The following is a 16,172-nucleotide window of genomic DNA, read 5'->3' as shown; positions in this document are numbered from 1 at the left end:
ACAATAAGCTTAGTGAACATCCATCGTCTCCTATAGATACAAAATAAAAGAAACAGAAAAAAAAAATATTTTCCTTGTGATGAGAACTCTTAGGCTTTACTCTTTTAACAACTTTAATATATAACATACATGTTAATTATATTAATCATGTTGTACATTACATCCCTAGTATGTATTTATTTTATAACTGGAAGTTTGTACCTTTTGACCACCTTCATCCAGTTCCCCCTGTCCACCCCCTGCCTCTGGTAACCACAAATCTGATCTCTTTTTCTATAAGTTTGTTTGGTTGGTTTTTGGAGTATAATAGACCTACAATACTATATTAGTTCCTGGTGCACAACATAGTGGTTTGATATTTCTATACATTGCAAAATGATCACCACAATAAGTCTAGTTACCATCTGTCACCATACAAAGATATTACATTATTATTGACTATATTCCCACACTGTATATTTCATCCAAGAATGGGGATCTTTAATAATAGATTCCTTTTGCTTTATTGCAATGCCAGTTGCTCGTCTCTGAGTGTTTTTTCCCAGGTCATAATCGTCTTAGAAGAGCTTGTTGGACACCAGCAATGAATAGTGTAAAATTAAAATGTAGAAATACAAGAGATTAACATTTACAATAGCAATTTACAATACCATCAAAAATCTTTAAATTAAACCTGTGGATAAACCTGATGAAAGATTGTGTAAGACCTATGCACTGAAAAGTATAAAATAATGCTGAAGAAAATAAAGAAGACCTAAATATATGGAGACAAATAACATATTCATGGATCAGAAGTCTCAGTATTATCAAGACATCAGTAAATTTAATGCAGTTCCAATCAAAATACCCCCAGTAGGCTTTAATTGACAAACTGATTCTAAAATTGTTACGGAAATATAAAGCAACTGTGAAAAAGAACAGGACCGGAGGACTAACACTGTCTTATTTTAAGACATATTATAAAGCTAAAGTAACCTAAACAGTATGGTACTGATGTAAAGGTAGGATAGACAAAGAAATCAATGGAACAGAAAAGAGAGCCCAGAAATAGACCCACCCATATATGTGCAACTCATTTATGACAAAGGTAAAAAGACAATTTCATTGAGAAGGGATGGTCTTTTCAACAAATGGCCCTGGCACAAAAATAGCTTCAATTCATGCAGTATACCAGATAAAAAATTAACTCAAAATGTATCATAGACTTAAAATATGAGAGCTAAAACTGTAAAATTTCTAGAATATGGGTTAAAGAAAGATTTCATAGATATGATCTCAAAGCATGGTTCTTAAGAGAAAAACATTGGTAAATTGCACTTCATCAAAATTAAAATTTTTTGTTCTGTGAAAGACACTGTTTAAAAAAAAATGTAAAAATAAGCCACAAACTGGGAGAAAAATATTTGCAAACCATGTATCTGATAAAGGTCTTATATCTAGAATATATGAAGAACTCTCCAAACTCAATAAGAAACAACCCACTTTTTAAAAGGTGGGGGAAGCAAGGACTTCCCTGTTGATCCAGTGGGTAAGACTCTGCCCTCCCAATGCAGGGGGCCCGGCATGTGGAAGATCCCACATGCGGTACAGTAACTAAGCCCGTGCGCCACAACTACTGAGCCTGTGCTCTAGAGCCGCGTGCCACAGCTACCGAAGCCCGTGCACCTAGAGCCAGTGCTCCGCAGCAAGAGAAGCCACTGCAATAAGAAACCCGCACACCGCAATGAAGAGTAGCCCCTGCTCACCGCAACTAGAGAAAGCTGGCGCACAGCAATGAAGACCCAACGCAGCCAAAAATAAATAAATAAGTAAACAAATAAATTTATTTTTAAAAATAAAATAAAAATAAAAGACTGATAATATTAAGAGTTGCTGGGGCTTTCCTGGTGGCGCAGTGGTTGAGAGTCTGCCTGCTAATGCAGGGGACACGGGTTTGAGCCCTGGTCTGGGAGGATCCCACATGCCGCGGTGCAACTAGGCCCGTGAGCCACAACTACTGAGCCTGCGCGTCTGGAGCCTGTGCTCCGCAACAAGAGAGGCCACAATAGTGAGAGGCCCGCGCACCGCGATGAAGAGTGGCCCCCGCTCGCCGCAATTAGAGAAAGCCCTCGCACAGAAACGAAGACCCAACACAGCAAAAATAAATAAATAAAAATTAATTTTAAAAAAAAGTTGCTGAGGATGTGGCCCAGCTGGATTCTCGCACAGTGGTGGTAAAATAGACTGGGAGTGTAAAATAGACTACTTTGGAAAACAATTTGTAAGTTTCTTTAAAAAAAATGAAACAACATATGATCCAGCCATTCCATTATTTCTAATAGTCCCCCCAAAATAGAAACAACCTAAATGTCCATCAAAACATAAATGGATGAACATGAACCTAGTCCTGTGATGGAATACTACAGAGCAGTAAACAAGAATGAACTATTTATAATGCCACTACTTGGGTGGATCTCAGTAATTATCCTGAGTGAAAGAAGCTAGACAAAGAGTACGTACTGTATGATTTTATATAAAATTTTAGAAAATGAAAACTAAGTTATAGTTACATAAAACAGATCAGTGGTTGCCTGGGGGCAGGGAGGTTGAGAGTAAATAAAGCAGATGAGTGTTTGCCTGGAGGCAGGGAGGTAGAGATTACAAAGGAAATGAAATTTTGTCAGGGAGGTTGTAGTGGGTAGAGTTGTATGTTCCAAAATAAATCCTAATCTCTGTAACCTTTGAATGTGACCTTATTTGGACAGAGGGTCTGTGTAGATATAATCAACTTAAGATGAGGTCATACTGGATTAGGTAGGTTCTAATCCAATGACTGGTGTCCTCATAAGAGGAGGGAAATTGGGACGGATAGACACAGACACACACACAGAGAACGCTGTGTGACTAAGGCAGATACTGGAATGATGCATCTACAAGCCAAAGAACGCCAAGGACAGCTGGCAACCACCAGAATCTAGGAGAGAAGCATGGAACAAATTCTCCCTCTGAAACTTCAGAAGGAACCAACCTTTCTAACACCTTGATTGTGGACTTCTGGACTCCAGAACTGTGAGAGAATAAGTGTCTGTTATAAGCCATTCACTTTGTAGTAATTTGTTACAGCAGCCCTAGGAAATCAGTCCAAGGGTGATAGACATGTTCCTTACCATGATTGTGGTGACGATTTTTTTTTTTTTTTAAGATTTTTACCCTGAGGAACTAAATCGTTTAATGAACTCTTTTTTTTTTAATGTATTTATTCATTTATTTTATTTTTGGCTGTGTTGGGTCAACATTGCTGCATGCGGGCTTTCTCTAGTTGTGGCGAGCGGGGGTTACTCTTCATTGTGGTGTGCAGGCTTCTCATTGCCGTGGCTTCTCTTTGTTGCAGAGCACGGGCTCTAGGCACGCAGGCTTCAGTAGTTGTGGCACACGGGCTCTAGAGCTCAGGCTCAGTAGTTGTGGCGCACGGGCTTAGTTGCTCCGCGGTGTGTGGGATCTTCCCAGACCAGGGCTCAAACCCGTGTCCCCTACATTGACAGGCAGATTCCTAACCTCTGCACCACAGGGAAGTCCGGTGATGATTTTATAGGGACATACATATGTCAAAATATCAAATCATGCAATTTATTGTATGTCATTTATACCTTCGTAAAGCTGTGGTGGTGTTTTTTTTTAATGAACATTGAAAAAAGAAAAGCTTTGAAATACATAAAGTTGTAAATTGTATATAAAATGGGGGTGGGAGTTTTCCATGCAACTAAAGAGTTACTAGCACGTAGTTCAAATACTGTGAGAGCTATACGTTAAAAGTAAGAAATGAGGAACTTTCTGATTCTAGAAATGACAAGTTGTCATTGGTAAATAACATCTCAGAACTGGGAATGAGATGAGAAACTTCATCAGATATTTCAGAGAGGACTGAAATTAAAATCATAGATTTTACAGAATATAACTCCAAAAGAGACAACCTCAAATTCCAGTGGTTCCTAAAACACTGGTTTAAAAATCAAAGGAGAAGGCTTCCCTGGTGGCGCAGTGGTTGAGAGTCCGCCTGCCAATGCAGGGGACACGGGTTCATGCCCCGGTCCGGGAGGATCCCACATTGCTGCGGAGTGGCTGGGCCCGTGAGCCATGGCCACTGAGCCTGCGTGTCCGGAGCCTGTGCTCCGCAACGGGAGAGGCCACAACAGTGAGAGGCCCACGTACCGCAAAAAAAAAAAAAAAAAAAAATCAAAAGAGAGGCTTCCCTGGTGGCGCAATTGTTAAGAATCCGCCTCCCAACGCAGGAGACACAGGTTCGAGCCCTGGTCTGGGAAGATCCCACATGCCACGGAGCAACTAAGCCCGTGTGCCACAACTACTGAAGCCCGCGCACCCTAGAACCCACGCTCTGCAACAAGAGAAGCCACTGCAGTGAGAAGCCTGTGCACCACAACAAAGAGTAGCCCCCGCTCGCCGCAACTAGAAAAAGCCCGCGTGCAGCAACGAAGACCCAACACAGCCAAAAATAAATAACTAAATCAAAATCAAAAGAGGATTTCCCTGGCGGTCCAGTGGTTAAGACTCCACACACTGGGGGCGCAGGTTCAGTCCCTGGTTGGGGAAGTAAGATCCCACATGCTGCACAGCCAAAAAAAAAAAGAAAACAAAATAAATAAAAATAAAAAGAGGAAGATCAGAGTCATATGGGAAGCATTACACACACACATACACACACACACACACACACACAGTCTCAGTCCTCATTCTGGTTTCCTAAATGAGAATTTTTATTAATATCTTTGAGGATCTGTGTTAACCTGTATGCTGAAGGAGCAAATGTGTTTGGTTGCCACCAGAACAGTCCAAATCTTCATTTTACACATGAGTAATTCAAGGTCTAACTGAGTTTTTGTGGTGATAGGGCTTGCTGGCATCAAAGCTAGAACTAGAATCCTGGCCTCCTGTTTGCCTGTACAATTCCTTTTTATGTTGTAATATCTGTATTAACACTTTCAGTGTGAAAAGTGTTTCATAAACACTTTTCATAAGGTGTTTCAAAAGTGTTTCATAGGGGCCTCCCTGGTGGCGCAGTGGTTGAGAGTCCGCCTGCCGATGCAGGGGATACGGGTTCGTGCCCCGGTCTGGGAGGATCCCATATGCCGCGGAGCGGCTGGGCCCGTGAGCCATGGCCGCTGGGCCTGCGCATCCGGAGCCTGTGCTCCGCAACGGGAGAGGCCACAACAGTGAGAGGCCCGCATACCGCAAAAAGAAAAAAAAAAAAAAAAAAGTGTTTCATAAACAGATCTTTATAAACAGGACCGGGAGATTTAACATAGACAATATTCTTATTTCCTTTTTAGACGACTGAGTCAAAGACCAACACCAGAAGAACTAGAACAACGAAACATACTACAACGTGAGTCCAGCTATGGAAATGAAGTCGTATAGATTTTCTTTGTGTGTTTCTGACTTTAATACACATGACAGAAAAGAGAAGCATTTTTCAACAAGGGCCAAGGAGAGAGTATTCTAGCCAAGGAAGGAGTATTGATACTTTTTACCCCTGAAGGAACATAGTTCCCCCCAAACTTCCTTTACAAGATATCATTATAATATTGTTTAGTAGTAGTGTACTGGGATACTCCAGAAAATTGTATTTTAATTTTCTCATAGTATCCTGTACCTACCTTGGGCATTTGAGAGGTTTTGACAGCGTGTGCTGCCCAACTTTTCTCTGTCTTAAGAGAGGTAAGGTAGTGGTTGTATATTTGGAGTGGACCTTCCTATTCCTAGTGTCTGAGAGCGGGGACCCAGAGCAAGTCCCAAATGCAGCAGTTGCTGTGCCTTTTTCATCTCTTAAGGCTTTCATACCTCCAAAGTCAGAAAATAGGACCATGTATTTAATTTGCTTTCTGTTTATGTAAATGACTAACTGAAATAGCATTCTAATCCAGTACAGATTTATTTTTCCCGATTATAGGGTGAAATTTGTCCTTAAATACCTCCACCCTGAGGAGGATTAGGCTTCATAGGGTTACAAGTGTGGGAGCCTTTATAGACTTACCATGTGAAACCTAGTGTGAGCTCCATTCTCCATTGTTAGTGGTTACTCTTGAGCAAAGATCTGCAAAGTTTTTCTTACAGGGCACATAGTAAATATTTTCAACTTTGCAGGCCAAAAAGCACAAGGAAGCTATTATGTAGGTACTTATCAAACCATTCAAAATGTAACCATTTAAAAATGTAAAGGCCATTCTTAGCTCATGGGCAGGAAAAGTACAGGCAGCTGGCCAGATTTGATACCATAGTCGGCTGACCCATGCTCTTAAGTATTTGACTACACCAGTTGACAAGAAAATTGTCTTGATTAACCAGTCCCAAAGTAAGTATTTTATTCTGACTTGGAACCTGTAAGAAATATCTGTGTATGGGACTTCCCTGGCAGTCCAGTGGTTAAGACTCCAGGCTTCCACTGCAGGGGGCCCGGGTTCAATCCCTGGTCAGGGAACTAAGATCCCACATGTCATGGGGTACGGCCAAAAAAAAAAAGAAATATCTGTGTGTAATTCTGAAACGTTTGATATGCAGATTGCCATTTTGAAGTAATATTCTTTGTTTGTGACTGTCAACTGTAGCTAAAAATGAAGCTGATCGTCAGGCAGAAAAACGAGAGATTAAACGTCGGCTCACTAGAAAGGTACACTGCCTCAGTCTGTCCACTCACTGTGTGTCTTGTATTTGAATGACCTATTTGACTGGAAAGAAATAAATGTGACTTGAATTGCCATAGATTGCTGGGAAAATAGAACACATGATGAAAATACAGAAAACAACACAGCATTATAAGAACTTTTTTTTCCCCCATTTTTACTGTTTAAAGAAAGCCTGGCACAAGAAGGTGCTCAATAAATGTTTGCACAAGTTTTGACCTTTTATTTGGTAGACCTGGGATTTTGGTTTAGACTATAAAAGCTGTTGATGTATGGAAATGGTAACAGGAGGAGTGTGTAGAATTCAATTTTGCAAGGCAAACTGGTGGTTTTCTAATTAGAGAAAGAACTGAACTTGACCCTTAGTAACACCTGAAAAGTATGAAAAACCAAATAGGATTTTCTCATTGGTCCCAAATCAGTTAGGGTAGAATCTTTTCTGTACCAGACTTGTGTTAGCCCTTAAACTCTGGGATTAAGCCCTTTTTCCTTTCCCTCCCTCCATAATAGTTGGTAGTTACCTCCTGTAGATTCTTGGAGTTGGTCTGAGTTCTCTAGACATTTCTTAAAATGTATAAGAATCCCCAGGAGAGCAAGGAATCTAGGCATTTTCCTCCTGATTTTTCCCACTTCTCCCCTTCCCCAGGACCAGAGGAATTATCCTTGATAGATTGGGGGTGGCTAGAGGCCATCACTGGACTTCATGCCTTCAGATTGAGCAAGTTACCTGATTGTTCAACCTTAAATCATGATTTGTTACAGAATCTGATATCTTGGGTATTATTCATGGTGAAAGGAAATTCACCCTTAATATTACCCATTAATAGATATTGCTTTCATATTAAATGTATTCACTTTCTAATGTATTAGATATGAATTTGTAGCCCTGACCCTTTTGCTACCCAAAATGCGGACCACGAAGCAGAAGCATTGGCATCACCTGGAGATCTCAGGCCCCACCCCAGATCTGCTTAGTCAGAATCTACACTTTAACCACATCCCCAAGTGGTTTGTATGCATGTTGAAGTTTGAGAAGCACTGGTTATACCGGTTTATAGCAATGGTTCTCTGTCTTGGCTGTGCACTGTGGAGCTTAAAGAAACAAACAATCTCCTGATACCCAGAATCTCTGAAGATGGACCCAGGGATCAGTCACGTTTAAAGGTCCCCAGCTGATTCTGATGTGCATTGAAAGGTTGAAGCTCTGGATTAGAGGCAGTTTGAATGCATGATTGATGCCTAACTCCTGGCATAGTGAACTGAGAGCCTCCATTTCTTTCAGCTCAGTCAAAGGCCAACTGTGGCTGAACTACTTGCCAGGAAGATTCTGAGGTTTAATGAATACGTGGAGGTAACAGATGCTCATGATTATGACCGGCGAGCTGACAAACCATGGACCAAACTGACCCCTGCCGACAAGGTGTCTGTCGTCTGTCTCTCTTTCTTTATTGGAAGGGTACAAGACGTTAACTAGAAGGGGGAACCATAACAAAATTTCTACTTCTCGTATAATGTTAAATATCTAAGGTACAAAATACCAAGATGTACCAACCAAAACTTTATACTAATGACTTCACCACCACCACCAAAACTGAAACAGAAGAAAATCCCTGCTACATCACAGAGTACAAAAATCTGGAAATACAACACATTTTTTAACAGTGGTTATGTTTGGTTGGAGGGAGTTTGGATGGTATATCTTAGTAATTACCCATATTTCACTTTTATAACAGGAAAAGCATTTTTACATGCTGTGGAAACTATAAAAAGTACAATATCTCTTTGGAGGTCTTCAAGTGTTTTGATTTAACTGGAGATTTCAGGTTTATTATGAGATGAAGGGTGTCAGGAAAGGCGATATGCATCAGGCTCAGAGCTTCACCCAATGTGTTGACCTGGCTTCCTCCCTCCCTCTGGGTTGCCTTCCAGGGGTCGCAGTCACTCACAGAGTTAAGCGCAGTAGAGACTAGATGGCAGATACACTGCTGTACTCTAGCAGACAGAAGATGCTGAAGCGTTTTTGTTTCTACTCTGCAGGCCGCCATAAGAAAAGAATTAAATGAATTTAAAAGCTCAGAGATGGAAGTTCATGAGGAGAGCAAACATTTTACACGGTAAGACCCAAATACTGTGAGCTAAGTAGAGCTCCACCAAAAAGCAAATGTAGCAGAGTTGTTCAGCTAGGAAGAACTCTAATGACATAGTTAAAAGAACAACACTCAGTGTTAATTGCAAGAAGACTACGTTAAGAGAAACAGATGAGAACTAAGAGGCATAGTTCATGCCTTACTGAGTATGGCATTTTATGTATATTATCTCATTTAATCCTTGCAGCAAACATACCAGGTGTGTTCATATCCCCATTTTCTTGATGAGGAAGTAGACTCAAAAAGGTTAAGTAACGTGCTTGACTTGCACAACCAGGATGTAGGGAAAGGAATGAATGACTAAAAGCCACGGGGTGCTCTCTTCTCTGCACTTCACTGTCCCAGGTTATGGATGAGGAACTGTTGCTAAGCTAGACAACAACCTGCCCTCTCTGGTTTCAGTCCTTTCTAGCACAGTTGATCTTACCAATTTAGTATATAAACATCATGAAACAAGCCAAGAAGCATTTTGATTTGGAATTACTGTTGTGATTAAGGACCCAGCCCATACCTAAAGACTCAGCGAGCCACAAATGGAATCAGTAAAAGTATCTAGGTGACTCTCAGAACATTTATAAAAGGAGGCTAAATGAAAGAAGTTATAATGACAATTACAGTTTGCTTTAAAAAAAAAAGGAAGAAGCAAAATTGGAAAATAAAATGTTAAACATTTTTTCGATCACAGTACAGACAAATGGTTATTTTAACTACGGAATTTTTTTGTACTGAACTCTGACAGGATTAGAGAAGGCAGATTCTTTGAACAATAGTAACACCATTCACGGTGCTGTAATATGAGCTCAAATAACAAACCATACTTGCCAGCAAGGAGATTATAGTCTAATCCAGGAAGAGACCTATGTACCACTGTGTACAATCAATGTGATAAATGCCTCAGTCATTCTGAGGCCTGAATCTGTCAGGTTTCGTATCCCAACTCCACCATTTCCTGGCTTTGTCAGTGTTAGCTTTTTTAAAAAAATAAATTTATTTATTTGTTTGTTTGTTTATGGCTGTGTTGGGTCTTCGTTGCTGCGTGCGGGCTTTCTCTAGTTGCGGTGAGCGGGGGCTACTCTTCGTCGTGGTGTGCGGGCTTCTTATTGCAGTGGCTTCTCTTGTTGCAGAACACGGGCTCTAGGCACGTGGGCTCAGTAGTTGTCGCTTTCAGGCTCTAGAGCACAGGCTCAGTAGTTGTGGCGCATGAGCTTAGTTGCTCTGCGGCATGTGGGATCTTCCGGGACCAGGGCTCGAACCCGTGTCCCCTGCATTGGCAGGCAGATTCTTAACCACTGCACCACCAGGGAAGTCCAGCGTTAGCTATTTTTATTAGTAGTAGTATTAGTAGTAAAGTACCATATTGAGCAACAATACAGGAAAGTCAGAGAGAAAGTGACATTTAGGCTGCATCTTAAATTATGTAAAATAATTTATTTGGACAGGAAGGAAGGAAGGAACATTGTAAGCAGAACTACCAGCTTTAGCAAGACTTCGGGAGGCAGGAAAATGCGTGTTCTGAGTAATAGAACGTGTAGCTGGAGCAGAGGATGGATGGGGGCAGCATGGTGAAGGTGAGACTAGCAAGATGGTTACAGTCATGTTCTGAAGAGCTTTGACTCCTGCTAGGATATTGGAACCATTGGAGTTCTGTGTATTTGGGGAAAAGCCCTGGTGGAACTGTGGAAGGTGATTTGGAAGAATGACGAGACCAGCAGCAGGGAGACCAATTAGGAAGCAACTGAAATAGAGTGCGCATGCTGCTAGCTCAAACCAGGGAAGATAGGTTTAAAAGACATTTCAAGCATAGAATCAACAAGACTTGGCAATCTACTGATTCCAGGGATGAACTAAAGGAAGTAATCAAAATGACTCCTTAGATTTCCAGTGTGATTTTGAAGACTGTTTAGTTAATAAGGAGTTCAGGCAAACAGTTTAGGACATTTATTCAGTGAATATTCAGCACCCACTACCTGATAGATACAGTGCTAGGTGCTTGGGATATAGCAGAGAACAAGATAAAGTCCCTGTCCTCAGGGAGCTTTTATTCTAAAAGAGGAAGGCAGACAGTGAACAAACTAGAAAGTCAATTATATATGTTGAGTCTGATGAGCCTGTGACACATGGAGTGGGGGAGCTGCCTAGAAGACAGTTGGATATTCAGCCTAGAGTCCAGGGAGAAACGCAAGGTACAAAGATTCAAATTTATGAAAAAAGATAGTAACTCTTAAGGAGAAAAGTGTTTTGTATTTAAAGGGTGGACAGAGGAAAATGAACCAGAAAAACGTTGAGGAAAAGCAATTGAAAAAGAGGGAAAACTAGGGAAAAGATAGTGTTACAGAAGTCAGAAGAAGAGAGTTTCAAGAAGGAAGGAAGAGGATCAGGAGTATCAGATGCTACAGAAATGTCAGGTAGGATTAGAGTGGAGGAGAGGTCATGTTTTTCAGTTGGAACATTCATTTCATTACTTTTAAGATAATACAGCTGACCTGTGAACAAGGCAGGACTTGGGGCTCCCACAACCCTCTGAACAGTTGAAAATCCACTTATAATTTATAGCTCCCCTCAATATATGTGGCACCTTGGGTATCCATGGTTCCACTTCCTACACAGGCTATTCAGTCATGTAGTTCTGTGGTATTTACTACTGAAAAAAACGCCACGTACAGTTGGACTCGCACAGTTCTAACCCTTGTTGTTCAAGGGTCAATTGTAATAGCAAAGAAATTTACGATATCTGGTAACTCGGCTCTTGTTGATCATCTGTTTTAGCTACCACCGTCCATGATGCTGCAGTTTGTGAGAGGATCTAAGCAACCCCCTAAAACAGGGCTGCCTTGCTGCTTCAGTCTCCAGAGCGACATGGAGGGAACTTCAGCACTTCTCAGCGCAGCCAGAATTGAGTCCTCTGGGATATAGTTCTGGGGTGAACAGCACTTCTGTGAATGTAGCATTTCACTGGAATGGATTCTCGTATGCTGCCTCGGGCAAAGCTGAACACTTTGTCAGTGCTTTTGAACCTTTTAATATTGCAGCGTACCTGAGGGCTCTTCCCTCACCAGCCACCAATGTTCTGAGTCACCTGCAGGTTCCAGGGTTTATTGGCTGCACCTCACCCTCACCCAAGATGACTGCCTGTGCTGAGGCACAGTTTGCACCATTAGCCTTACCTGCTGTTCTGTTGTGAGACCCACCTGTGTAGGCTCTAAATTCTAGCCATCACATCCAGTTGGTGATGGGGGCAACCTTCTGGAGGCCCCCAACCTTCTGGAGAAAGGGGCCCCCACCTCCAGGGGAAGCCTTCATACCACACTGGCATGTCAGCTGAAAGCACTGCACTATACCTCTTGTAACACAGCAGCACAGTCCTCTTCAGGCAGTCCAGCCCAAGAGAAGCTCAGGATCTGACATGTTCTTCCTTTTGGCACAAGTCATTCTGACTTTTATCTGTAAAAACAAGAAAGAAATCTTGAAGAAATGATGGGAACTTATGTTTTTCCTATCTGTTAAACAGTCTGAGCTGCAACCAGATTCCAGGTTGGGAAAATGAGAAAGCGTATATGTTTTCTGTATGTAAACACAAAACCAAAAAAGGCCTTTACATTGAGGCTAACTTGGCAGAAAACTGACTCATGGCTTAACTTGTATAGGCTCTTGTACTTTTGTTGTACCGAATGATACTCTAAACCATTCTAACCAAGAGATGTGTTTCCCCCATAAAGCAGAGTTGCAGCAACTCTGTGGGAGCACTTGTGTGCTGTCAGCCCCACACTTCCAGCCAGAGTCACAGCAAGGTCCTGGGGATGTGGAGTGCTAGATAGAAAAAGGTCTTTGGAGAAGCAGTGAGGAGGGGCAGGATCGTGACCCACTGCTCCTCTCTTTTCCTCAGTACTGTTTGCCTTCTCCTGCTGCGCTCTTTGTCGTAACTCCCAACACTGATCTTCCTGCTGACCCTCTCTGGGAGCTTCCACCTCACTCACCCCTCCTCTTCCAAGCTGTAGCCAGTGCAGTTGGTGCCTGGGCATTGACTCAGGCCCCACTCCTTTTTGTATGTGTAATATATATTAATATGATTTCCTAAAACAGAAGATTCAGTTGCTTTCTTTGAATTTTTACTGAAAACCGTAGCCTTACTATTTCCCTGTAATTCCTATACACTCGAAGTGGAAGGGAAAAAAATAGTTTCTGCTTAACTGATGAATGTGGCTTTTTCCCTTTAATTTTCGGAAAATTGTGGCTATTTTATAGATTTCTTCTGATTTCTTCTGCAGTCCACGTTCTGTATGTGATCTTTCAGTGGATTTTTCTCTTTTCCTCCTTTCATGCCCATGTAAGATTTGCTGAACAATCAGAATATCAGGTTAAAACAAAGCTAAAGTGACCTTAAAAGGTAGTATCTTCCCTCCATATGGGGAATAGGGAGGCATTTGGATTTCTCAGTAAACGTCAAGTGCTTTATGGCTGTGGAGATACACTGGGCCCACATCTCCTTCAAATTCATTAACATTTGGTATGACCAAGGCAAGATAAGTGACAATTCTACAAAGTTGTTAAAGGTCCGTATATAAGGTGGCCACACATTAAGTGTTAACTTCTTCTAACCTTTCTATCGTGTTCTGGAAACTATTTGGCTTATGCCAGCATCCTCTGTGGCTTCAGATGACATTTTTCAAACCCCTTTCACCGCCTTCCTTTCCCTTAATGTGCCAAGCTTGAAACAGGACTTGATTTCCTGAGCTACTTGTCTGCTTTCTATGTGCCACCAAGGAATCTAGTTCATCTTTCATCTCATTCATATTCTTTTGAAACAAGATACTTTGGGAGTCAAGTCTTTTCAGGTGTTTATATAAATATATATATAAAGAGGATTTTGTGTTCTCTTTCCGTGTAAGTAACAATTCACAATCATAATGTAAAGAAGAAATAAAAGCCTGTTGTATTGTACTTCAAGATGCTTCCCTGATGTACAGAATCTCCTTGTAAAATAAATAATTGCATTGTATATCAGTCTTCCTATCAATATTAATTATTAATGTATTTTAGAATTAAAAAAACAAATTATACTATTCTGGTGTGTAGTGTTTATTTTTTATGTTCTACCTCACTCCAAATGATTTAAGGTTGCTTAAAAATGCTCCCTAAGGGACTTCCCTGGCAGTCCAGTGGTTAAGACTCCGTGCTCCCAATGCAGGGGGCAGGGTTCAATCCCTGGCAGGGGAACTGAGATCCTGCAAGCTGCACAGCATGGCAAAAAAAAAAAAAAAAAAAAATCCCTAAAATATTGCTAGACACCCTAAATGAGAAGTAGATGAGGGGGAAAAATTATAGTAAGAACATTAAACGTAACCAGAGATGAAGGTCAGTGATGTTTGTGTCTGTGTACAGAATTGTGGAAAAAGAATAAGCTGCAGAGGGGAAAGCCAACTGTGAACCCCACACTGTGTAGCAGGTGCAGCTCTAGGTTTTATTAATCCCACCTAGACTGCGAGGTAAGTGAAAGTACACTCATTTTACCAGTGAAGAACTTGAGAGATGAAGTTACCTCCCTAAAGTCAAAGAAAATTATGTAATCACTCTTTACATGTATTCGAGGAAAAGCAATTGCATCCTAATCAGTTGTCCCTGCAAGGACTTACTGTGTCTGGACCACATATAATGAGACCTCAGGCTGACACCACAATAGGACAGATCGTAGCTTATGTACTCCTCTCTGGCAAGCAGCTCAGTTTCAATCGAGGTGGCCCCACCAATGACTCACTTTGTACTTGTCACTTCAGAGACTGGCCTTGATTATTGTACCACCCTTTACCAAGGGTTAAGAGAAACCATGAGTCAGAACTGCGCATGCCGTTGGCCTCCACCTGCTCCCATATTTTCCTTCTAGCCCTCCAAAGAGGCCTCAAACTGCCATTACCCTTTTGAGGTCACACATTGTCTCTAAAAGGGTATTTTGAAGGTACACATTGCCCAGTGTTTGCTGAAACAGTGAATGAATTTAGCGCCCATAAGGATTTTGATTACTGTACCCCAGGAGAGAGAGGACTACAATTGCAGAGAAGGGGGTTGGAAAAACACCATCAGAAAGGGCAAGTCCAGTGGATATTGAATGGGAGGGAGTGGGATAGGAAGTCTACATATAAAAGTTGAGAATGTACAACAAAAGCCAGGTGCTGAAACCAAAACACAGCCTAAACCACTGTTTCAATTCCATCTGTAAGAGGCGTGAAGGGAAGAGAAGGAAACACCAGCAGCCTGGACCGCTTGCTCCATCTTACTCCTCTGTGGGTACCATTAATTTCTTCCGCCAAGAATTTTTGCCTCCTTCATAAAGCATAGAGGTCATATGACAGGAACAAACACCCTCAACTTCTCTGCATCTGGTACTGAGGAGACACACGCACACCATTAATTCGTTCATTTGATCAGTGTTTATCTCCTTCCTGCCCCACCAAGAAAAACAATCTTCCCCTGTTGCTCTATCACCTACTTTTCCCATACTCCCTTCACATAATCTGTTCTAACATTAAAAAACTTAAATTCCTGTACAGTCCAAGCAGTTGAACTAAATGAGTGACAGAGGAAAAAGAAGCAATGCAGATATAAACTGAACAGTTTTCTTGACATTCGTGTAGGACCTCTGGTACATACATGCTGTTTTCCATTTCTAAAGCCATGTTCACTAAACTCATTAAAATATAAACTAAAACCAAAATAAAATGGCTTTCCCTGAGGTTACCAGTGTCTTCTTGGTTAACTGCCACATCCAAGGCCTGTTTTCAGCTCAAAACGTATCCGACTACTCTGCAGCATGTGATGCTCTGGGCCATGTTCTAATCCTCAAAACTTCTTCTTTGGCTTCTCAGACACCACTCACTCTCCTGGTTCTCCTCTGATCATGCTTCCTCTGTCCCCCGGCTTCTCCACTGACCACCATTTAAATGTTGGGTTTTCATGTCCTCTCATCACTCTCCCTGCTCTTCCAACATGACTTCAGTCACCACTCTTATTCTGACAACTTCTACATCTTTATTTACAAGTCGGATTTCTTGCTTGGAGTCCAACCCTATATCCAGTTACCCTGTAGACATATATACACCCACATGTTCCCAAGGTATGCACCTCCAGGCTTCCTTTTCAAGGGGGTGCTGAGAGAGGGGTCGCAATGAGTGAGACTTCAGCAGCGTTTGCAGCAGTTCACAATTCAATAAACAATGAGGTTAGCAACAACAAAAAAAACTTATATTCACCTCCTGTGCGGACATTACTCGCTACCCCTACCACCTACTTTCTCAGTTATCAGAGTTAGAGACCACAATATGTTCAGCATCCCAAATCTGAAACTTTGGTATTATCTGCA

The 16,172-nt window shown here is 41.5% G+C and overlaps 1 protein-coding gene across 16 annotated transcripts in view; it reads left to right on the top strand.

Annotated features, from left to right (window-relative positions):
• The window catches only part of PHACTR4 (phosphatase and actin regulator 4), a 109,389-nt gene extending 95,313 nt beyond the window's left edge, over window positions 1–14,076 (top strand). For all 16 annotated transcript variants that reach the window (XM_081223718.1, XM_081223722.1, XM_081223732.1 and 13 more), the window contains 5 exons: window positions 5,325–5,380; window positions 6,600–6,661; window positions 7,957–8,094; window positions 8,712–8,788; window positions 11,588–14,076. In XM_081223718.1, the coding sequence (XP_081079844.1) occupies window positions 5,325–5,380; window positions 6,600–6,661; window positions 7,957–8,094; window positions 8,712–8,788; window positions 11,588–11,603 (349 nt within the window). In that variant the 3' untranslated portion in view covers window positions 11,604–14,076. The remainder of the gene's footprint in view (window positions 1–5,324; window positions 5,381–6,599; window positions 6,662–7,956; window positions 8,095–8,711; window positions 8,789–11,587) is intronic.
• Window positions 14,077–16,172: the final 2,096 nt, after the last annotated feature.

This window comes from Mesoplodon bidens (assembly GCF_964165515.1).
Source record: "Mesoplodon bidens genome assembly, chromosome: 2".
Classification (NCBI taxonomy): domain Eukaryota; kingdom Metazoa; phylum Chordata; class Mammalia; order Artiodactyla; family Ziphiidae; genus Mesoplodon; species Mesoplodon bidens.
The sequence above is the reverse complement of the archived record's forward strand: the minus strand, read 5'-3'. Positions and strand labels throughout refer to the sequence as shown.